Source organism: Bubalus bubalis, chromosome 4, assembly GCF_019923935.1.
Source record: "Bubalus bubalis isolate 160015118507 breed Murrah chromosome 4, NDDB_SH_1, whole genome shotgun sequence".
Classification (NCBI taxonomy): domain Eukaryota; kingdom Metazoa; phylum Chordata; class Mammalia; order Artiodactyla; family Bovidae; genus Bubalus; species Bubalus bubalis.
Window position 1 is genome coordinate 124,412 of NC_059160.1, and position 22,479 is coordinate 146,890.

Here is a 22,479-nt window from a genome sequence, read left to right on the forward strand (position 1 = left end):
ACGACAGGCACACATGGACTGCAAGGCCACCCAGCTCAGTGCAGGAGGCAGAACACGCAACTGTGGTGTGACCACAGGGTCAGACATGCACACACACGGAGTCACTGCACAGCACCACCCGTGTGCACACGTGTGCAGACGTGCAGACCGACCTGGTTGTAGAGGGCACAGATGTGCAAGGCTGTGTTCCCAGAGGCGTTCTGAGCCCCCATGTCAGCTCCGTAGAACAGGAGGTGCTCCAAGTGCTGTACATGCCCGAAGCGGCAGGCCTGGGGGAGGGGGCGTCACTGCTGGAGCCTGGACCCTCAGACCGACCCCAGGCCCGCTCCTGTGCCCCCGCCTACCTGGTGGACTTCCTGCCAGCCGTTCTCGTCGGTGGTCCCCAGCTGAGCATGGTCGTGCAGGAGCAGCTCGCAACAGAGGGCATCCCCCCCGCCCAGGGCGCTGTGGTACAAGGGCGTCAGACCACGGCTGTCCTTGTAGTCCGGTGAAGCGCCCAGGTCCAGCAGGGTCTGAGGGCAAGAACCCCAGTATTCATGCCAGGCCAGCCTCCTTCCGCTCCCAGGTCACACGACGCTCCAGCGAGGGCTGGGCCTGCACTGACCGTCAGGGCGGCCGCATTCCGCTGGCGCGTGGCACAGTGCACGGCCGTGAGCCCGTCTCGCGTGCGGAAGTCCAGGTGGGCGCCGCCATTCTTCAGCACCTTCAGCAGGTCGGTGGCATCGTCCAGCTGGGCAGCCAGGCTCAGTGGACACTCTGGGTTCAACGGACAGGTGGAGGTCACAGTCCTGGCCATTCCCAGACTGTACCCCTCCCTGATCTGCTTCTCACCTCCTGAGTCAGGATCGTGGAAATTGGGGTCCAGCCCCTTGTCCAGCAGGCGGGCCACCTTTTCCGTGCTGTGCAGCTGGACATATTCCATAAACTTCTTCAGGTTCGCCTGGAACAGCCAGCCATCCGGATCAGCCCACACTTGACGACCGTCATTTGACCATCGCCCACATCACCCAGGGAACTGCCGTACCCCTCAGTGGGACCCGCCAGCCTACACCATGACCTTCTCCCTTTCCCGTGGTACCCTGACCATGCACTCCCACTGCGGCCCCAATCCCAGCTCCACTGGATCCGCGTGCTGCTCCAGGTCCTTCCTTGCCCTCCAAGCCCAGCTAAGTGAGTTCCCTCCCTCAGCCTTAGCCTCTGCCCTGGCTTCTCTCCCTGGCCCTGATGCCCCAACCTGTCCAGCCTGGAAAAGCCTGAAGCCACGTGGGCAGGAGCCAGCCAGGGGCAGCGCACACCCCGCTCCCCAGGTAGCCTGCTCCTTCTCCGGTGCACCTTTCTCACGAGCTCACCCCACGACAGATCCCAGCTCCGGGGCCCTCCTCTCTTGCCGGGAGCCCCCTCCTGCGGCGTGACCCTGACTGCTTTTCCTTCACTCACCCGGTCATGCACCAGTTCACTCAGCAGAGCCTCACTAAGCTCCCGCTGGTGCTACAGCGCTGCCTGCAGCAGGCAAGGTGCCCTGGCCTGAGGCCCCAGGCCCTCCAGAGACAAAACGCATCAGAAATAGGACAAGGTGCCGTAGGGGCAGCTCCACGCGAGGGGGCACCCTCTGGAGGGTTAGGACGACGGGCCAAGAGGAAGCACGGTCAGAGCTGAGAGGAAAGATCTCGGCCCCACCCGCGTGGGGGGCGGGAGGCTTAGTGTGGTGCTGCGGGCCGGCCGGAGACCAGGCAGGCAGAAACACGGGACTGTGGCACGGAGTTGAAACTTATCCTAAAATCAACTGAGACTCACTGAAGGTCAAGAGTCATAGGTGTCCTGCGGGTCACTGAGGTCAACTTGAGAGGAGGTGATGGGTTATACCAACACCAGTGAGGGAGACTCTGCCCAGCCACGGAACCAAGGCAGCAGAGGACTCGGGCACGGAGACACCAGGGTCACAAGGGGGTGACTGGGGCACAGGGGTGAATATGCAGATCCCTCTCTTAGGCCCCAGAGACTGCCAATGAAGTGTCCAGCAAGCAAATGTCCACTGGCCCACGGGAGCCTGGGATGGGAACTCAGGGAGTCTGCCTATGGAAAGGGCCAGGGTACCCACCCTGCCCCTCCTACATTCAGAGGAGGCAGGGAGGTGCCGCCCAAAGAGCATGTGGGGTCAGACCCTCCTAGCAACAGTACCCAGGAGTAAAGACCCCACAGGTAGGCCTAGGAATAGGGCCTGGGAGTTAGAAGATCTGGGTTCAACCCCAACATCACTGGATGCAGAGCTGTAAGCAAGTCACTTAAATTCTTTTGGACTCAGTATCTTCATCTATGAAATGGGATAATAACAGTTCCTCCCAGAAAAAAAAAAAAATAATGAGATGCCTAATTTCAAGTGCCTCACACTGGATGACCACTAAGTCCCGGATGCCCTGTTCTCCCCACCCCAACCCAGCTCCCCTCAACAACCCCATCTCCTCACGTCGCCCCGCAAAGACACTGTGCCCTACTGCACTCCACCCCTTAGCCAGGGGCCCACCAGAGGGGTCAGCGAGTCTGACCTGAGTGGAACCCATCACCAGACCGACCACCCCAAAGTCATGGTGCCCGGAGTCTGCATCCGGCCCTCTAGCCGCCCCCAACACCCACTCTGGGTCCCTGATGACAGGAGAAAGCAGACTGAGCCAAAGCTGGCCAGCCCAACCAAGCTGGGATGGCCGTTCTGGGGACAGGGGGAAGGCCTCAAGAAGGGAATTTTTCAAGGACATTTTTGACATCACAAAATCCAGCTACGGCTGAGCTAGTGGAGCACTGGCCATGGCGGGGAGGGAACTGGAGGGAGTGCAGAAGATCACCTTCGAGTACCCTTGCTGTGGCTGCCTCCTTACCTTTGTGTGAAGCTTTGCAAACTGCTTATCATCAATGAGGTTCTGGGCATAAACTCGTCTCTTGTATCGAAACTGCTCAGGTAAAGACAAGGCAGAAAAAGGCACCCACCTGGACTAAGTGAAAGCAGACACACAATGGAGTCCTGCCCACTGCTGTGTGGCCAGGGCCCCACCGCTCATCACCCCATACTGCCCACTGCTGTGTGGCCAGGGCCCCACTGCTCATCGCCCCACACTGCCCACTGCTGTGTGGCCAGGGCCCCACTGCTCATCGCCCCATACTGCCCACTGCTGTGTGGCCAGGGCCCCACTGCTCATTGCCCCATAACAAAGCTCCTGCCACCGGCCTCACCAGCCCATGCACACGCCATGGACACGACCTGCACGGAGGGCAGGTGTGCTGCACGCCCAGCGGTCCCTCTGCCTGCTGTGCCCTTCCTGTTTCACCCCCACCCCCAGGATTCCCTGGAAACCTCAGTCCTCTTCCAAGACCAGGTTCCAGGCCTACCTTCCTAGACACCCCTCTCTGGACAGAACTGTGCCTACCTGCCTGTGCCACCAGGGAGGCCCAGTCAGCTGAGCTCAGCGACCACAACGCTTGTTCCAAAGCCCATTGCACTTGCCACCCCCACCTCCAAACTGGATCTGGTCCCCTTGCTCACAGGGTGCTCAACGGCCTTTACATCATGAACAGGTGAGCAAACGAGTAAGACTTAGACTGTCCTTAGGACGACTGCACAGGCAGTGGCAGGAAGACAAGACACAGATGTGCACACAGCCCGCGGCGGGCGCACTCCACGCGGCGCTCTGGGCACTCACGCCCGCTCACACCCCGTCGCACGTGCTGCTGACCGCGCGCCTGCACGCGGCTCACTCCTCAGTCGCCCCGTACACACTAACTCCCCGCGTCCGTGCCCCTCGCTGCCGCGCCCTCTGGAGCTCGGGGCTCTGCCCGTTCCCGGCCGCTGCTCACCTCCAGGTAGGGCAGGGGCGTGTCCAGGTTGGGCGGGTATTCCTGCAGAAGCCGCTCCTCGTCCAGGAACTTGCCGGCGCGGCCCCGGGAGGGCGGCTGGAAGAGCCCGTAGTTGAGCGCGTCCTGGAGGCTGTGATTGAGGGCGCAGAGCACGCGCTGCTTGGCGGCCCAAACGGGCGCGGCCGGGTCCAGGCGCAGGCACTTCTGTAGCGGAGCGCGGTCGTGAGCCGATCCGGCCTCCCGGCCAGAGCGGGGCACGGAGGCCCGGGGCGCCGCCCGAGTCCCGGCGCGGGAGCGGAGGCCGCGGACCCCCGCCTCCGCGCCCCGCTCGCGAGGCCTCGCCCCGGGGGCGGTGCTTCCCCGGGCCCCGCCTCCGCCCGGCTGCGGGGAGGGTCCGGGTGGAGGCGGCGGGGGAGGGGCGAGTGGCCGGGGCCGGGGTCTCCGGCGCACCGCTCGCGGCGCGCGGGTAGGGGGCCGCGAGAGCAGGGCGAGGGTGCCGCCGGGACCCGGGCAGCGAGGCTCACCGTCTGCTGCAGGTCTGGGATGCCGACGCGCACGATCACGGCGCTGGCCCCGGGGCCGTCCATCCCCGCGCCCGGACCGGGGCCGCTAGCGGCCGGGAGCTGGGCGCCCCGGGGCTCCTCGCCGCGCCCCGGCCCCCCCCGGCTCCCCACCGGAGCCCCGTCGGCCGCGCTGCGCGGGAGGGGGCCGGGGGGAGCCGGGGCCGGGGCCGGCGCCGGGGACAGCGGCTCCGAGGGCTCCGCAGGGGCGGCGGCGGCGGCGGCGGCGGCGGCGCGGCTCAGCTGCATCGGCCCCGGCTCCGCTCGGCGCCTGCCTTCCCCGGGGGCGGGGGCGGCGGGGGGAGGGGGCCTGAGCCGGGAGGGAAGCGGGGGTGGCAGGGGGCTGAGCCGGAGGCGGGGGCCGGGACGCTCAGGGCCGGCGAGGGCGAAGGGGATTGTCTGGGGTCCCGGGGTGGGGAGGGAGGTCCGTGCTAAGGCCGAGGGCCTCGCTGCAGGGTGGGGACCCTGGGGGCTGTGCTGGGGGTGTGGGGACTCCTAGGCCTCGGTGTGGGGGGAGTGGCTGAGCAGCGAGGACCGCGCCGCCTTTCGGCTGCGGAAGAGCATCCGTGGACCACCGGGGAAGATGCGGCGAGGCGGGGGGTCTTGGAGCTGGGATGGGGGCCGCTTTGGGCACTGGGACCAGAGACAGGGAAGGAAGGGGAGAGAAAAACTGGAGAATTAATTTCCGGGGGTGGCAGCTTCTCCCCACTCTGCCGACCCCCTCTCCCCACCCTACTCAAGACCCGGAGATGACAGGGACCAACCCGGTCCCAGTCCTGGGGGTGGGACGGCAGGGACCTCAGAGCCCCGGGGTCTCTCCCACCACCGGAACCATTTAACCCTCCAACTTAACCCTTAGGACCTCGCCGAACTGTGTTCAGCGCGGCTCGCGGCTCCCGCATCCCTAGCCGAGTTTGGGGAGTTCGCTCTGGACTCTGAGGCCCGCCGCTCCTCCAGCCCCCTCCCCAGGTCCCCTGGTTCGCCTAGCTCCGACGCCTGTCACCCGCCCCCCGCCCCGGTCACCTTAGCGACAACAGGATGGGGCCGCGACCTAAGACGCAGGGCTTAGGGGAGGGGGCGCTACTAGTCTCCACCTGCACCCGGGAAGTGAATTTTAGTTTTACGCGTTGTCGTGGCAACGCGGGAGGGGGTGATGAGTAGGCGGAGGAGAGGGGAGCACAGTAAAGAAACTAGCTCAGGCACCACCGCCCCACTGGAGCGCGCCAGCTCCCCCCCCCCACCCCAATACTCGTCAGCCTCACAGAACTACCCCAGAGCTGGGAAACCCGAGCCCTCAAGGTTCTTAAAAGCAACGAGCAGCCCCTTCACGTTGAAATAGCCCTGATTTCCCGAGAAACAGCTTCTGACTCCCACAAAGCTCCCCCACCGTGCTGGACTCCTCCCCAGAGAACAGGCCCTGACCCCCATGGCCGCTCCCCTTCTCACAAGACACACTTGCTAACCTTCACAGAACAACCCAGCCTGGGGACACCTTCTGGTCCTGGTAGAAAATACCCCAGCCTCACCCACCTTCTCCAAGAGCAGCCCTGGATCCCCTCCCTGAGCCTCCCAGGAATAAACTTGAATGAACCGCCCCCCCCCACACACACACAGACACACAGAAAACCTCCCTACCCTTCCCCGACATCCTGGAAGCACCCTACCCCCACACAAACCAGTTCTTTACACCCCGTTGGAGAACAGTCCCCACCCCAAAGAGCCCCACAGTACCCGCCGCTCCGCCCCTGGAACAGCCTCTGGTCCCCCCAGAGCAAGACCCACTTCCCCAGGACCAGCCCTGACTCCTGAGGGAAACCGGGCTCTCTCCCTCCCCAGCCACCACCCCTCCAGGAAAAATCTCTGCCTCCTAGGAACTCCACTGACCCCACCGAGCGTAAGTCCAGCGCTGTCTGCAGTCTGCTGCTGCTTTCTTCCGAGGCCTGGGCGGACCCTCCCTGCCTAGGAGTATGACCCCAGGATGTTCAGGCTCTTCCCAAGGCCACTGGCCTGGCCTGAGTTGGGGAGCTGAGGGTCCCCAGAGGCTGGGGCGGATGGGAGGGATAGGGGAAGGGGGAGCAGGAAGGGGCTGCTGGAAGCCCACTTATCTGCAGGAAGCACCTTGGGAAGCATGTGGCCCAGCCCTGGAGAGAGGAAACGAGTGCTTCCCGGCCCCCCTGTCTCCACCGTCTTCCTGCCCCTGGTCTCCCCTCCCTGAGTCACCCAGAGCTGCCCCTCCCTGTGTCCCTCCCCCTCCCGCTGTGGCAGCTGTGCGGCCATGGCCACATTCACCAGAGTCGCGACGGGACTGAAGAAGGAGGCTGCATCTCCCCACAACCAGCCTCAGAGCAGCCCCAGGCCTCCGGGCTCTCCCTGCAGCCCTGCCCTTGACCTGGGTGGCCAGACACCCACCTGTCCACCGAGACGACCTCATGGGGACCCCTTCAGCCTCCCCAGGGGCCCACTGGACTTGATACACCCAGTACCATGAATGCCGCGGTTTCAGGAGAAAACCTCACATCTGAGAAGCAACCAACACATCCCTGGTCTCCAGGCTCAACTGGGCCTGCCGTGTCAGGGCCAGGTCCACAGAGCACCTGGCCCAAAGATAGGCACTTAATGAACAAATTCCAAGCTGGCACCACTCCCCAACCCACCGCCACCCTGGCAAATGGCAAAAATCCCAACCCCCAGAAGCACCTGTCCCACAGAATGTCCTCCTGGCCCTGAAGCCTGGTGGATTGATGGAGCAGGAGGCCCAGGGACAGGCTATTTTGTTGAGAATAAAAGACCCCAGGATCCTCAGCACCTCCCAGCCCAGCCCTGCCTCTCCGCCCTCCTGTCTTAGTCCTTGAAGGCAAGGAGTCCCCAGACCCCATGGCCCTTCCATCAGGGCTAAGATTCCAGAAAGACTCATGGTTCTCCCATCCCCACTTCCTCCCAGCACAGGTTCTGAAGCCCAGGGCCTGTGGAAGCTCATGTGGGCAAAGCATCCGGAACGTGCCTGGCACAGGGTCAGACCTCTCCAGTGGAACACTGCCCACCACTCCGTAGCCCCCCAGGCCCCCAGCCACTGCAGAGGCCATCTGTGCCCACACCCTCAAGGTCCTAAGCACCCCAGCCCCGCAGCGGGCAGAGCACCCCACCTGCAGCGTCCTGTGGGCCCCTCCTGGTGAGGCCGCGTCCCCCTCCCTCACCACGCCCTCCTTTCACACTCCTGGGCCACTTCCTCACCCAGATCCCAGCTTTTCCCGCCCTCTCGCTGTTGCCTACAGAGGCCTGGCCCACAGCCCCCTCTTACTGCAAGCCCCGCAGGCCTGGCCTCATGCCCAGTTTCCATGACAGGGCTGGGGTGGGGGGCAGGGGGCATCCTGCCGTCTGACCCTCCCCAGGGGCCTGTCTCCCCGCCTGTGCTGTTCCTCTGCCCCCACTCTGGTCTTCCCTCCACAGCACCCTAGTGTCTGCCTGCCCTGAAATCACTTGTTGCTTATGGTCTAGGACCTGTCTTTCCCCCCAGGATGCAGGCTCCCCGTGGGGCGGGAGCTTTCCTGATTTGGTTCACCCCTGTGTCTGAGGCCCCGTGCTTAGTCCGAGCTCAGTGGACATTTGCTGAACTTTAATCTTCAAACTGTTCACACCCAACTTTGTCTGTTCAGGGCAGAGCCTCTCCAAACTCAGAGCAGGTTGTAGGGGCAGAACGCCTGAGTATTCTGTCTGGACCTGGTGCGATGCTTCTGGTTAGGTTTCTGTTTTGTTTTGTTTGCTTCAAGTTATTTAACATCTGTCAGTACATTTAGGTCCAATTTCATCCTAAGTCTGATAAGTTTTATTTTTCTAGGAATACAAATCTTCTGCTGAAGAATCAACTTTTCATTCTGCTAATCTATTTCTATTTTGTTTTCTTCGGTTTATTTCTTTCTACCGCTTTGATTGTTGTTAGGATCCTTCTTCTAATTTCTTCAGCTGGGTACCGAATTCAATTTTTAGTCTTTCTTTTCCCTGACAATGAGTGTTTAAGGTTATAAATTTCCAAGTTCCACTTTAGTTACGTCCATTAAGTCGGGTCTTAGTTCTGGCATGTGGAATCCAGTTCCCTGAAGGGATTGAACCCAGGCCCCTGCATTGGGAACTCGGAGTCTTGGCCAATGGACCACCAGAGAAGTCCTCCATTAAGTCTTAATAAGTAGTACTTTTAATTTCACCTTGTTGATTTTCTAATATCCATTGTATTGTTTGCTTTAGGGATTACTGAAAAGTATGCTACTTTAAGCTTTCAAATGTATACTGGGTTTCTTTCTTTTTATTTATTTCTTTTTGAGGAAGGACTCGCCCTTAGCTACTGATTTCTTTTTGTTGTGTTATGGTCAGAGAAGATGATCTGCATAATACTGATCTTTGAGTATATTTGAGTACAAATACAAATATAATTTATTTGTTAAAAAATAAATATAAAAAAATACAAATATAAATATATTTGAGTATATTTGAATAATACTGATTTTATAAAGACTTTCTGGTTGCCATGGATGTGATTCAATAGGAATTGTTGGATGCAAGGAGATATGTATGTGTGTGTGTGTGTTTGTGTGTGTGTATATATATGTATCTCCATATATATCTCCAACAATATACACACACATAAAATCATACCTCCATTGTATCAAGTTTGTTAATTGTATTTTTCAAATATTCTATGTCTTTTCCAATGTTCCCTTTGCCTGATTTATAAATTACTAAAAGAAGTGGGATAAAATTCCACTTTAGCAGCCTCTCCATGAAATTTTGCCAATTTGGGATTTATATGTCTTTTCAGGCTTTGTTTTTAATGCTAACAGATTTAGAATTATTATAGCTTTCTGATAAATTATTCCTTTTATCATTATATGGTACCTTATTTGTTCTTAATGATGCTTTTTGCCTTCATTTTTTTTCAATATTTAGCCTAGGCACAGCACTGTTCTGTGAGTGTTGACCTCATATATCTTTTCCCCTCATTCTCCTTTTATTCTTTCTACATTTTATACTCTTAGATGTGCTTCTGGTAAGTAGTGTGTGTAGCCATTTTTTAAATTAACCTTTAATGGTGTTTTATGATGATTATTATGTTTTACCTGATTTTTGCCTTCTTATTTTGTGTTGTCAGTCAGTATTTTTTTGTTTTTTTGTCTATGCTGCTTTTTCTCCCTTTGGGCTCTTCCTTTGATTGATCACGTTATCTTTATTCCTCTTTCCCTCAACTCCCTTTGTTTTTGGAGTTAAACATTCTTTCTATCATTTTCATAAATACACTTAGATTTGTAACATGTGGGATTAACAAAGCCCAAAGTAAAGGCTGTCCCCCTCCCCGTTCCCTGCACTAGAGGGGCTCAGCCTTAGCCTCAGGCCTTTGTCCACATCGTTCTCGCCTCCAGCGAGTCTGTTGTGGTTGCTCGTGGAGTCACATGTCAACCCACTCTTCACTCACTTTCCTTCTGACTTGAATTTTCTTCTTCCTGAAAGTAGTGACAAAGTAGTGACTTTGAAATGTCTTATTTCACCCTTATTTTGAGTGATAATTTAGCCAGTGTAGAATGCTAAATTAACAAAATATTTTTTTCTCAATACTTTGAAGATTTTTCTCTGTGTGTGCTGTATTCTGGATAATTTTTCTACTTCTGGTTTCCATCTCACTGATTCTGTTTGAGTTTAATCTGTTATTAAGTTACTCAGTCGTGTCTGACTCTTTGTGACCCCATGGACTGTAGCCCACCAGGCTCTTCTGTCCATGGGATTCTCCAGGCAAGAATACTGGAGTGGGTTGCCATTTCCTTCTCCAGGGGATCTTCCTGACCCAGGGATCGAACCCAGGTCTCCCGCATTGCAGGCAGACACTTTAACCTCTGAGCCACCAGGGAAGCTCTCATCCATAGGTTTTATTCCCCCCCCCCCCATAGAGTTTTAAATTTCAGTGACCATAAATTTTATTTCTGCAAGCCGTATTCAGTACATTATCAAATCTGCTTGTTCTTTCTTTACATTGACAAAAGATTTCTTTTGTCTTTAACTATTTTTAAAACATTTACTTTAAAGTTCACATATGTGAAAGTTTTGGTGGTCTAATCTCATGTGTAGTATCTACCAACTCGCTCACTGCAGGGGGGCTGTAGATTCTTTCTGTGACAGTTTTGTGACTTGGGGTTATGAACTCAACTGGGCCTGGGAAGCCTAGATGTGTCCCTCAGAGGAAAATAACTAACCCAGGAATTGTTTCATGTTAATTTCTTGGCTTGGTGGTCCTGGGGACTCCAAAGGGTAATATAACTAAGACTCCAAACTTGGGGGACCAACAGTGGCTACAACTTGACATGGAGACTTCTTCACAGAGAGATCACCACAGAGCCTTATGAAAACTGCTTAAATAAAAGAGAAATATATAGTAATAATTATGAAAATAGATTACTCCCCAGATTTTTGAGCACTACATGTCATCCCAAGTGTATGACGTGTATGAACTCATTCAGTCATCACTAAATCACTGAGCCAGCCCATTACTGTCCTCATGTAACAGATGAGGAAACAGAGCAAATTAGAAACAACTCACCTTGTCCAAAGTCGCATGTGGTGAGTCAGTGGAGAAACCAGGACTTGGAACACCACAGTGGGCATGTGACCCAACAGGGCTGATGAGAATCCTGTTCTGGAGGCTCAGGCTCATAGCTGAGGGAAGAAACCCTTTCTCCACGCTTGGGACACATGGGAGAAATGAAGCTCGATAGACACTAGTGACCAAGATTGCAGCCTTGGGAAATTCCCAGCTCAGCCACCAGATACCCTGGTGGCCTGGGAAAGCTTCCTGGCTTCACTCTGCCTCCCTGTGAGCTCTGGTGTGTTAGGGACAATGGTAGGACTTGCTTCATTCCCTCCTCATTCAGGCCACATGCCAGGCACCTGCTCTGGGGCTGACGAGGTGGCTCCAGCTCCCCCTGGGCCCTGGTGCAGGTTAGGAGAGCACATGGGTGTGACATGCTCACCATGTACCTGGTGCCTAGTGAACACATTCTAATATAACCATAAAGCTAGTTCTGTGAAGACCTCCAAGACCGTCTAGAACTAACACCAAAAAAAGAAGTCCTTTTCATCACAGGACATGGGAATACAAAAGTAGGATGTCAAGAGATACCTGGATGGAAGAGGGCACGGCAACCCACTCCCGTATTCTTGCCTGGGAAATCCCATGGACAGAGGAGCCCGGCGGGCTTCAGTCCACGGAGTCACAAAAGAGCTGGATATGACTGAATGACTACATAACAACAACATACACACACACACATATATATATATATGTGTCTTTATGTATTATAACTGAATCAATCTGCTGTATACCTAAAACATTGTGAATTAATTATATTTGAATAAAATATAATTTTAAAAAGAAAAAAAGAGAGATACCTGGAATAACAGGCAAGTTTGGCCTTTGAGTACAAAATGAAACAGGGCAAAGGCCAACAGTTTTGCCAAGAGAATGCACTGGACAGAGCACGCTGGTCTGTCAACAACACAAGAGAGGACTGTACACATGGACATCACCAGATGGTCAACACTGAAATCAGATTGTTTATATTCTTTGCAGCCAAAGATGGAGAAGCTCTATACAGTCAGCATAAACAAGACCTGGAGCTGACTGTGGCTCAGGTCATGAACTCCTTATTGCAATTTCACATGCTCGCAAGGTAATACTCAAAATCCTTCAAGCTAGGCTTCAACAGTATGTGAATCGAGAACTTCCAGTATACACGCTGGATTTAGAGAAGGCAGAGGAACCAGAGATCAAATTGCCAACATCCATTGGATCATACAAAAAGCAAGAGAATTCCAGAAAAACATCAACTTCTGCTTCGTTGACTATGCTAAAGCGTTTGAGTGTGTAGATCACGACAAACTGGAAAATTCTGAAAGAGCTGGGGATACCAGACCACCTGACCTGCCTCCTGAGAAACCTGTATGCAGATCAAGAAGCAACAGTTAGAACCGGACATGGAACAACAGACTGGTTCCAAACTGGGAAAGGAGTATGTCAAGGCTGTATATTGTCACCCTGCTTATTTAACTTCTATGTAGAGTACATCATGCGAAATGCCCCGCTGGATGAGCCACAAGCTGGCATCAAGATTGCCGGGAGAAATATCAACGACCTCAGATATGCAAACGATACCACCCTAATGGCAGAAAGCAAAGAGGAACTAAAGAGCCTCTTGATGAAGGTGAAAGAGAAGAGTGAAAAAGCTAGCTTGATATTCAACATTCAAAAAACTAAGATCATGGCATCCCTTTCCATCACTTCATGACAAATAGATGGGGAAAAAATGGAAACAGTGACAGATTTTATTTTTTTGGGCTCCAAAGTCATGTCAGATGGTGACTGCAGCCATGAAATTAAAGATGCTTGCTCCTTGGGAAAAAAAGCGATGACAAACCTAGACAGAGTATTAAAAAGTGGTGAAAGTGAAAGTATCAGTCACTCAGTCATGTCCAACTCTTTGCAACACCGTGAACTGTAGCCCACCAGGCTTCTCTGTCCATGGAATTCTTCAAGCAAGAATACTCACGTGGGCTGCCATTCCCTTCTCCAGGGGATCTTCCCCACCCATGGATCAAACCCGGGTCTCCTGCGTTGCAGGCAGATTCTTAACTGTCTGAACCGCTGGGGGAAGCCGTAAAAAAAAAAGCAGAGACATCACTTTGCTGACAAAGGTCCATATAGTCAGAGCTATGGTTTTTCCAGTGTACAGGTGTGAGAGTTGGACCGTAAAGAAGGCTGAGCACCAAAGAATAGATGTTTTCAAACTGTGGTGCTGGAGAAGAGAGTCCCTTGGACAGCAAGGAGATCAAACCAGTTAATCCTAAAGGAAATCAACCCTGAGTACTCATTGGAAGGACTGATGCTCAAGTTGAGGCCACCTAATGCGTAGAGCTGACACTGGAGAAGACCCTGATGCTGGGAAAGATTGAGGGCAGGAGGAGAAGGCGGAGTCAGAGGATGAGGGTTGGATGCATCACTGACTCAATGGACATGAGTTTGGGCAAACTCTGGGAGACAGTGAAGGACAGGGAAGCCTGGCGTGCTGCAGTCCATGGGGTCGCAAAGAGTCGGACACGCCTGAGCGGCTGAGCAACAGCAGCAGCGTTTCCGAGTGCTTCACGGCAGAGGCGCTTCGATCGTGTTGTTGGAAATCTGATTTTTGTATTCAGCCACAGCAGTCAGCACGTAGGATGCCTAATGATGGGTAACTGAACAAGAGGACGTCCTGCATTTAAAATGTTGGTTACTCACAAACACACACCAAAACATGCGGGTGAGGCACTAGGAATAGAGCAGTGACCAAACAGCCCCCCTTGGCCAACCATGTCCTCCCCCTCACTGGGAACTGTGGCGACAGGCTGTCTCTCACCCCGCGTTCTGACATCGCCCATGTCTCTCCAAGGGATCCCTCACACTATGGCCTCCCAGTTCCTCGACCTCTCATCTCACTAACTGTAAAAGTCAGGGTTTAGGTATAGAGCACGGACCCATGTACGAGTGCTTTGAGCTGAAAGGGATTTGGTACATGGAGTTCGTGCCTGCAAAGTCGTCGGAAGTCCTGAAAGAAGCATCTAGCCTGAGCTCCTAGAGATACACTCTCCCTCAGCAGCTCCACAGAACTAGTCCCCAGGGATTTACTTTTTGCCACATTCAGCAAACTGAGATGTCCTAAAGCTGATATCCCACCTGCTGACTCCAACCGACCATCCCTCTGAGTCTGTATTTCCCAGCTCCTTTTGCATCTAGGTAGGGCCAAGTCAAGAGTTCTGGAAACGCGGCCACTCCTAGGCCTAATCAGTAAATACCTCCTTCTTATCCTGCCTGCTCTCTATTTAGCCTTCTGCATCCAGGATGATCTTAAATCCATGAGTCAAAAATGGCACAGTTCCTCAGCTACCAGGGAAGCCCCTACTTCCTCTTCTATGGGTCCCTAAATTCTTACATGGAGCAGAGACTCACCCACCCCTATTTCTGCTTATGTTGCAAACTGGATTTTCTGTGACCAAGAAGTAAATATCTGTTGTGTTAAGTCACTGAGATTTGGGGGTTTTATCCGTCAAGGTAGCTAGTGTTTCCTCAGCTGTTACAGGAGGGGAACCCCAGGAGCCTCACTTTGGGCCTACAACCTTGAGTCCTTGTCTAGATCAGCAGGTAGTGTTGCATTGGCCTGCTGCTCAATACATGTATTAGAATGATATGCTTAAGAACCAGGGAAATTAATACAAAATAAATTCACATAATCACCGCATCCACGGTGAGATGGACCGTGGCCCCATACGCTTGTCTTGTGTGACCTCCAAAGCCCTCTCTGATCAGTGGACTATGGGGGCATCAGAATGTCTGGGAAGTGGTATTCACTCAGAATTAGCGGCCAGCAACCCCTGAGAAACTGACTGTCCCTTCCCCTAGAGTATGGTCATCCTGGCTGAAGGCCATACCTCCCTCCAGGGAGGCCAGGGAGAAGACTTAGTACCGCCTTGGGTGTTTCCGCCAGGTCTTTCCCTCCGGCAGCTCCAGGCCCGTGAGTGACTCATGTCCAGGAATTGGACGCGGAGCTGCACTGTGAGTCAAGTCTGGGCCATGTGCCCGAAACCTAGGGTCTTTCCACCACCAGCCCGGCAGCCACTGGTGCTACCCTCTGTGTTTGTCCCGGAGGATGACTTGATGGCCAGGGAGCCAAAAATCTCTGAGGCCATGCCATCGGCCCCTGCTGCCCTGCAGTAGCCAGCTCCCCGGAGTCTAAAGCGTGCCGCTGCTCCCCCCTCGACTCCAGAGCGCAGGTCGCTGTCTTCAGACCCTCACAGAGGACAGCGGGGGGACACCAGACCAGGTCACGCACAGTACACTTCTCTCTCTCTCTGTCTTTGGGTGCCTTTTTCTCTATTAAACCAAAGAGGTTTCCAGCAGGTTGGCTTCATTCACATGGGCTGCTGTGAACCCTGGTTTTAAAAACGAGAGCACACTCAGCATCATCCGAGCCCCTGGATCTGAACCCAGAACCTGCTCCCTGTTAGATCTGACTGATTTAGGATCTTTTGCCTCCGATATCCTGGGGTTAGGAATGATGGTTGTTGAGGCCAAAGAGGAGGGAGCAGACCCAAGGGGGGAAGTGGAGGCCTGCACACAGGCCCCTTGGCGTCCTGGATCCCTGACATCAGCAATTCCCAGGTACCGCCACAGAATACCTTCAAATGGGCCAAGTGCTGCACCAGCCCCCCGGCAGGCCCAGGAAATGGAGGCCCCTCCCTTGTTCCAGGTGTAGAAAGACCAGACCGGCACGGCTCACAAGGCCCCTCTCTTAACTGTGGGTGTTAGTTCCAAATTAACAATGTCCAGAGCCACTTCCCACACCCTGGCAGGCTGCCTCCCACCGGGGCTCTGTCCCAAGCTGACCCTCCTGCCGGCTCCCACAGCAATGCCAAGAAAGGCCCACAATCACGGAAAGACTCGGATGCCCACAGAGCTCAGCTTTGAACAAACATAGATGGAGGCACACGCGCCCTCTCCCCACCCAGAGGTCAGGGCTGCCTGCCGTGGGCACACGCCTGAGCAACCTCCAGAGTCTGCAGGGGAAAGTGTCGGCCATTTGCATAACATTACAGCAGCAGGCCGGCTCTCCTGGAGAATAAGGGTAGTTCCCAGCTTGCAGCAGAAAGGGAAGAAAGAGCCTTTGGCTGATTCCTTTTAAACTCCAATTCACAGCGCCAACCAGCTGTGATAGTTCCAATTACAGGTTCAAAGATTTCTGGGCCATGGAAAAACTTTCTGTCCTGGCCACCCACCCCATACTGCTCCCACGCACAGGCACAGGACCCATACTGGAGTGTGACACCAAGGGGATGGTTCACAGGAGCCCCTTCCATTCCCAATGAGGCCAGCAGCAGCCTGGAGCCCAGCCCCGTCTCAGGGAGATCCCTGCCCTTCAAATTTTGCTCCTTCGTACTGCCTCTAGTCTTGGCTTTCATCTTTCACCAGGAAAATGCCAGCTCCACAGCTGGGCTTCAGTGGAAGCTGTGTCTTGGCCCCACCCCAGTGACCAGAGGCCTTACAAGGACCCTGTCCATGCTCCCGCTGGCTCCAGGGACAGGAACTATGAGAAACCCTCTGCAACAGCAGCCCACATCCTGCTGGTCCTGAGGTCCGACCCTGTTGGGGAGCCTGAGGCCAGAGAGCTGCCCCGGGGAGGGTTCCAGGGAAGAGATGTCCTACGGGAGCTGCTGTGGGGAGGCACTTGCTGTGGGGAGGCACTCTCCGGGAGGCACTGACCTTGGGGTGTTTAGTTACACTGAGTAAGATACCCGCCTAACCGCCTCGTGGGGCGCTCTCTTACTTTGAAACAGCTAAACAATCTGGGGACCAAAACCGTGAAGTCATTCATACAAGGCTGTCCAGTGACGGGGCCAGGACCGGCAACTCTGTGGATGAGCCCTTCCCACTGGTGTGACCCGGATGGATGCAGAGACGACACCGCCCTCCAGATGCCCCGCCACCCCCCTGCCCGACACACACACACACACACACACACACACCACACACACACGCCCCATCACACCTCCACCACACACACACACACCACACACACATCACAAATACACCACACACACTCCACACACACACACCACACACACAGACACACATACGGCCCATCACACCGCCACCACACCCACACACACACAAACGGAGGGGGAAAGGTTGGAAAGAATTTTTGATCTGTTTCAATAAAACACCAAACATAGCGTTGAAGGAAAAGCCAGCAGCCCGCGGACTCCACGGTTTCGGTTCTGATTTGCTCATTCCATACTCTCCAGGCTCGGGGCCTTTAAGGAACACTAGCGCGCCGAGCGCCAACACTAGGATCCCTCCTTCGCGCAGCTCACGCGCCGCCCGCCCCCAGCGCCGAAGGCCTCGGGGCGCAAACCCGGGCGCACCCGCCGCCCACCGCCCAGCCGAGACCCCGCCCCGCCCCGCCCCGCCCCGGTCGGAAGAGGCCCCGCCCCCCCAGCGCCGTGCCCCGCCCCCCCAGCGCCGTGCCCCGCCCCGGTCGGAAGAGGCCCCGCCCCCCAGCGCCGTGCCCCGCCCCCCAGCGCCGTGCCCCGCCCCGGGGCGGGCCGCGCGGGAGTCACAGGTCAGGGGGCGGGGCGGGGCAAGGCCGGGCCGAGGCGGAAGCGCCTGAGGGCCCCGGCTGGCTGGTGTCCTGCACTTTCCCCCTCCTCGGCCCTGAGCTGCTTTTGTCCCGCTTCGTGGGCCCCCGCGGGTCAGTGTTCTGGGACTTCTGCCCCCTGACCACGAGCCTAGGCGGGACCTTTAGCAGAAGAGGGTCACATCTCCGCCTGAGAGTCTGAACGTGTCCTGGCCCTTTAGGGTCTCCAGGGAGTTAGATCCCGGGCTACAGGCTCCTGGGTTTTGTTGGGGTGGAGGGTCTCCGGGTGCCGAGGCATCTGGAAAGGGGTTGCCTCCGTCGAGGGAGTATTTGGGTCTGGAGTTTCAGCGGAGGGTAGTGCCTGAGCCTGGGTTCTTGGGGGAGGTTAATGTCCGGGTCTGGGGAGTGGGTAGCGCTCAAATCTGGGGTCTCCGAGTTAGAGCTTGCGGGAGCCAGTTTGCCTTCTCTCCCAAGGGTCTCTGTTACAGGCCTGTGCGATGAGCCATGGAGGCTCTGTGGACCCTCACTCTGGCCTTGGCCGCAGGTCTGGCTGCTGCCAGCCCACCTAACATCCTGCTGATCTTTGCTGATGACCTGGGCTACGGGGACCTGGGCTCCTATGGGCACCCCAGCTCCACCACCCCCAATCTGGACCAGTTGGCCGCAGGGGGTCTGCGGTTCACAGACTTCTACGTGCCTGTGTCTCTGTGCACACCCTCCCGGTGAGGAAGGGAACCTAGAGCCCTCACCCCTGACTGTTAGGTTCCTCCCAGATTCACTCCGGAGTGCAGAGGGAGGAGCAGGGTCTCTGTCGCTATGGAGAAATTCACGTCTCTGTTTTTCTCCTCTCTCCCCTTATCTGCATCTTGGTTTTGCCCTGTCGCATGGACTCTGACTTGCCCTGCAGGGCTGCCCTCCTAACCGGCCGACTCCCAGTTCGGATGGGCTTGTACCCTGGAGTTCTGGAGCCCAGCTCCCGAGGGGGCCTGCCCCTGGAGGAGGTGACCTTGGCTGAGGTCCTGGCTGCCCAAGGCTACCTCACAGGGATAGCTGGCAAGTGGCACCTTGGGGTGGGGCCTGAGGGGGCCTTTCTGCCCCCCCACCACGGCTTCCATCGATTCCTGGGCATCCCGTACTCCCATGACCAGGTAGGAACCACCAGGATCCTTCCCCTTGACCCCAGAGCCCCACCCCACAGTCTAAACCACTGAAGGAGCTGCTCCCTCAGGGCCCTTGCCAGAACCTGACCTGCTTCCCGCCGGCCACCCCCTGCGAAGGCATCTGTGACCAGGGCCTGGTCCCTATCCCACTGTTGGCCAACCTGTCGGTGGAGGCACAGCCCCCTTGGCTGCCTGGACTCGAGGCCCGCTACGTGGCTTTTGCCCGTGACCTCATGACTGATGCCCAACACCAAGGCCGCCCATTCTTCCTGTACTACGCCTCCCATGTGAGTGACCGTGGCCCCCCCGCCCGGGCTCCCCGCGGCGCCTACCTGGTGCTAACTCCAGTCTCCATCCTCAGCACACCCACTACCCCCAGTTCAGTGGGCAGAGCTTTCCAGGGCACTCAGGCCGAGGGCCATTTGGGGACTCCCTGATGGAGCTGGATGCGGCTGTGGGGGCCCTGTTGACAGCTGTGGGAGACCTGGGGCTGCTTGGAGAGACGCTCGTCTTCTTCACTGCGGACAACGGGTACTCAGCAGGGGCAGGGGGCTGCTGGTCAACCCCACACAGGGCCCTGGGTCTTCCCATGTTGATGCTGGCCAAGAACCTAGTGGGCTAAGGGGGTCTTGGGAGTCGTTGGCCATATACGGTGACACCTGGGTGCATGTGGGAGCCTGGCAGCTGTGAGTACATGGAGGTGCTGGTCTTGGGAGGACAGGGAGTGGACAGACACGTGCTGGCCATTTCTGTGCAAAATGTGTGACATATCGGTCTGGGGCTGGGGTCCCCGAGGCCGGCTAGAAACCCTGGGCTCCTCATTGCTGACGTCCTCCCCGTGTGTCCCAGGCCTGAGACGATGCGGATGTCCCATGGTGGCTGCTCTGGCCTCCTGCGATGCGGAAAGGGAACCACTTTCGAAGGGGGCGTCCGAGAGCCTGCCTTGGCCTTCTGGCCAGGTCACATCGCTCCCGGTCAGTTTTCAGGCCTTCTGCTCCTGGACTCTTGGTCCCATCTTCCCGGCCCTGATCACAAATGGAGTGACTGTACAGCCCTCTACTCCCAGGTGTGACCCATGAGCTGGCCAGCTCCCTGGACCTGCTGCCCACCCTGGCAGCCCTGGCGGGGGCCCAACTACCCAATATCACCTTGGATGGCGTTGACCTCAGCCCCCTGCTGTTGGGCACAGGCAAGGTATGGCCCGTGAGCACATAGCCACAGCTCCCCCGACCCCCATCCTGACCTCCCTTCCCCCCGCCCCCACCAGCCACTCACCCTCCCCAGAAGCGGGTGTGGGCAGCCCCTGAAGTCCCTGGGGCCAGGTGGACCAGCTGTCGAGCTGCATCCTAGAGGTGCTGGCCGAGGGCTTCTGGGTGGGCAGGGAGCCAGTGTCTGCCCAGAAGACAGTGCTGGGCACGTGCAGACCCCCCGACTCTGCCTCCAGAGCCCCCGGCACACCCTCTTCTTCTACTCGGCCTACCCGGATGAGGTCCGAGGGGTCTTTGCTGTGCGGAGCGGGAAGTACAAGGCACACTTCTTTACCCAGGGTAACCTCCCCTCCCCCAGCCCCGCCCACCCCTCCCAGCCCCCGAGCCCAGCCCCCCTGCCCTGTGCACAGATGTGCGCCCCTCCCCAGGCTCTGTCCACAGCGACACCACTGCGGACCCTGCCTGCCACGCCTCTAGTCCTCTGACTGCCCATGAGCCCCCGCTGCTGTTTGACCTGTCTGAGGACCCTGGTGAGAACTACAACCTTCTGGACAGTGTGGATGAGGTTGCCCCAGAGGCGCTGCAGGCAATGAAGCAACTTGAGCTGCTCAAGGCCCAGTTTGATGCTGCCATGACCTTCGGACCCAGCCAGATGGCGCGGGGAGAGGACCCCACCCTGCAGGTCTGCTGCCAGCCCAGCTGCACCCCCCGGCCGTCCTGCTGCCACTGCCCCGAGTTCCAGCCCTGAGGGCGCAGATGGAGGCCATCTGGGGTTCCTGGCTGTGCAGTGGGGGTGTAGAGGTGGTTTGTACCCGAGAACTCTAATAACACCAGCTGACACTTGTGTGATAATTTGTGTGGTCCTTGTGAGAGCCCTGAGCTAGGTGTTTTTCTCCCTGTTACACATGTGGAGCCTGAGGCATGGAGAGTCCAGCGACTTGCCTGAGGTCGCCCAGCCCGAGAGACGGCCGCCTTCCTCCCCCTGGAGATCGCTTGTGTCAGTGCACACAAGCGTGGCGGCGAGTGCAGCACAGTGTTCACCGGAGCAGCACCCGGGGAGGGTGGGGAGGGGGCAAGAGAGTGGCGGAGACCAGACTCGGAGAACACAGCACCTGCCCTAAAGAGCCAGGTTTTCCCCGGCAGAGAAGCACAGGAGCCAGACCTGCCTGGCTCTGAGAAGCCTGTCTGCAGTTGGGTGAGGAGCCGCGCATCCTGCATGGTGGAGTGGTCAGCCGGCGTGATGACGTGGGCTGGGGGCCCCGCGCCCAGAAGGCACAGCAGCAGCTCCAGAGGCCGCCCTCGGCCCCCAGCGCCTCCTCCAGAGCTCCGAGGTTTCTGCCTGCCTGCACACGTTTGCAGTCTCCTGGCTTCACTTCTGCCCTCGCAGGAGCCATTCTCCACCAAAGTAATCGCTTAAGAGACGTGCCGGTTTGGCTCCATCTGCTCAGAACTGCAGGCTTCCCGTTGTGCTCAGAACCCAGACTCCTCGGGTAGCCTGCCATGCCTCACCCATGCCCTCGTCCCTTAGCCCTGGCAGCTGGCCAAGATGCCCATCCTTGACACTGTCTGGCACCTTCTCTGAAGAAAGCGTCCCCTGACTGCCCACTGCACACATCTGCACAGTGGCGTGTAGCCCTCACGGGCCACCTGTGTGTGTACTGATATCAGGGCCCCCTGCTCACTCATGGTTGAGTGAGAAGAGTGCTGTGCTCAGGACCCCAAAGTGGGTATGCTGTCTTCATGGTGGACCAAACAGCCATCCCCTTTCTACTGATGGAGTCCACCCTTTTGTTGGTGGGCTGAGACCCCTTGACCTCTCAGGTGTAGCCTCTCCTAGTCCCAGGAGAGTGGAAGCCAGTCTTAGCCACTCACAATCCAGTGATTGGCCCGAGAAGGGTGTGTAACCAAGGATCCTTGTCAGAGAAAGCTCAGGGCATCTGCTGGAGCCCAGGGTCTTGTTCAGCATCATCCTTGGAGATGGTGAGGATGATGCTGTGTCATCGCTGGCCCTGACCAGCACTGTGCAGCTGCTAATCAGCGTCCCCAGCCATGTCCCTCCGGAGCTCATAGTGTGAGAAGACAAACCAGCCTTCTAAACCGTGGCTACTGGCTTGTCTGTTACTTGCAGCCAGAAGCAGTCTTGCTGGTTGGATGTGTGAACGGGATGTGTGGAGGGCATGTGTCTAGGTACAGGGGCCCCTTCTGTGTTCTCCATGTGACCTGTCAGTTCTTGTCTGGCTTGGGTGCTGCACTAGCCATGCCCAAATCCCACTGCATCCTGGAACTGCCCCTCTGAGGCTGGCATAGGGAGGACCCACGTGCACAAGTGCTCTGGACGTGCCCACCCCCTGCCCCCTGCACCCTCTCCTCCAGGGGGCCTGCAGGCACCTCAGGGTGCCTTGGTTTCAGGATGAGGACAGACAGGAATGGAAGCAGGTTCACGATCTCTGTATCACATCCAAACTCCAGCAAGACTGAACGAATGCCGTCACTCAGGCACCACCTGCAGGCA

The 22,479-nt window shown here is 56.8% G+C and overlaps 2 protein-coding genes and 1 long non-coding RNA gene across 4 annotated transcripts in view; 2 read left to right on the forward strand and 1 right to left on the reverse strand.

The window, feature by feature from the left end:
* Nucleotides 1-6,445, reverse strand: part of SHANK3 (SH3 and multiple ankyrin repeat domains 3) — a 51,257-nt gene extending 44,812 nt beyond the window's left edge. For both annotated transcript variants that reach the window (XM_025282570.3, XM_025282569.3), the window contains exons 1-8: nucleotides 6,288-6,445; nucleotides 4,368-5,036; nucleotides 3,844-4,047; nucleotides 2,871-2,942; nucleotides 832-940; nucleotides 605-756; nucleotides 345-512; nucleotides 153-269 (exon numbers count right to left, since the gene is read on the reverse strand). In XM_025282570.3, the coding sequence (XP_025138355.2) occupies nucleotides 153-269; nucleotides 345-512; nucleotides 605-756; nucleotides 832-940; nucleotides 2,871-2,942; nucleotides 3,844-4,047; nucleotides 4,368-4,652 (1,107 nt within the window). In that variant the 5' untranslated portion in view covers nucleotides 4,653-5,036; nucleotides 6,288-6,445. The remainder of the gene's footprint in view (nucleotides 1-152; nucleotides 270-344; nucleotides 513-604; nucleotides 757-831; nucleotides 941-2,870; nucleotides 2,943-3,843; nucleotides 4,048-4,367; nucleotides 5,037-6,287) is intronic.
* Nucleotides 4,256-17,378, forward strand: LOC123333136. Its single transcript, XR_006550276.2, has 3 exons — nucleotides 4,256-4,379; nucleotides 16,435-16,597; nucleotides 16,800-17,378. It is a non-coding gene; the product is annotated as an uncharacterized LOC123333136 (long non-coding RNA).
* A 177-nt stretch (nucleotides 17,379-17,555) lies between these two features.
* Nucleotides 17,556-20,819, forward strand: ARSA (arylsulfatase A). The gene is made up of 9 exons (XM_006066357.4): nucleotides 17,556-17,713; nucleotides 18,088-18,321; nucleotides 18,507-18,747; nucleotides 18,828-19,046; nucleotides 19,121-19,290; nucleotides 19,609-19,733; nucleotides 19,826-19,953; nucleotides 20,204-20,306; nucleotides 20,396-20,819. Exons 2-9 carry the CDS (start codon nucleotides 18,104-18,106, stop codon nucleotides 20,713-20,715), a joined length of 1,524 nt encoding a protein of 507 aa, XP_006066419.1. The 5' UTR covers nucleotides 17,556-17,713; nucleotides 18,088-18,103; the 3' UTR covers nucleotides 20,716-20,819.
* Nucleotides 20,820-22,479: the final 1,660 nt, after the last annotated feature.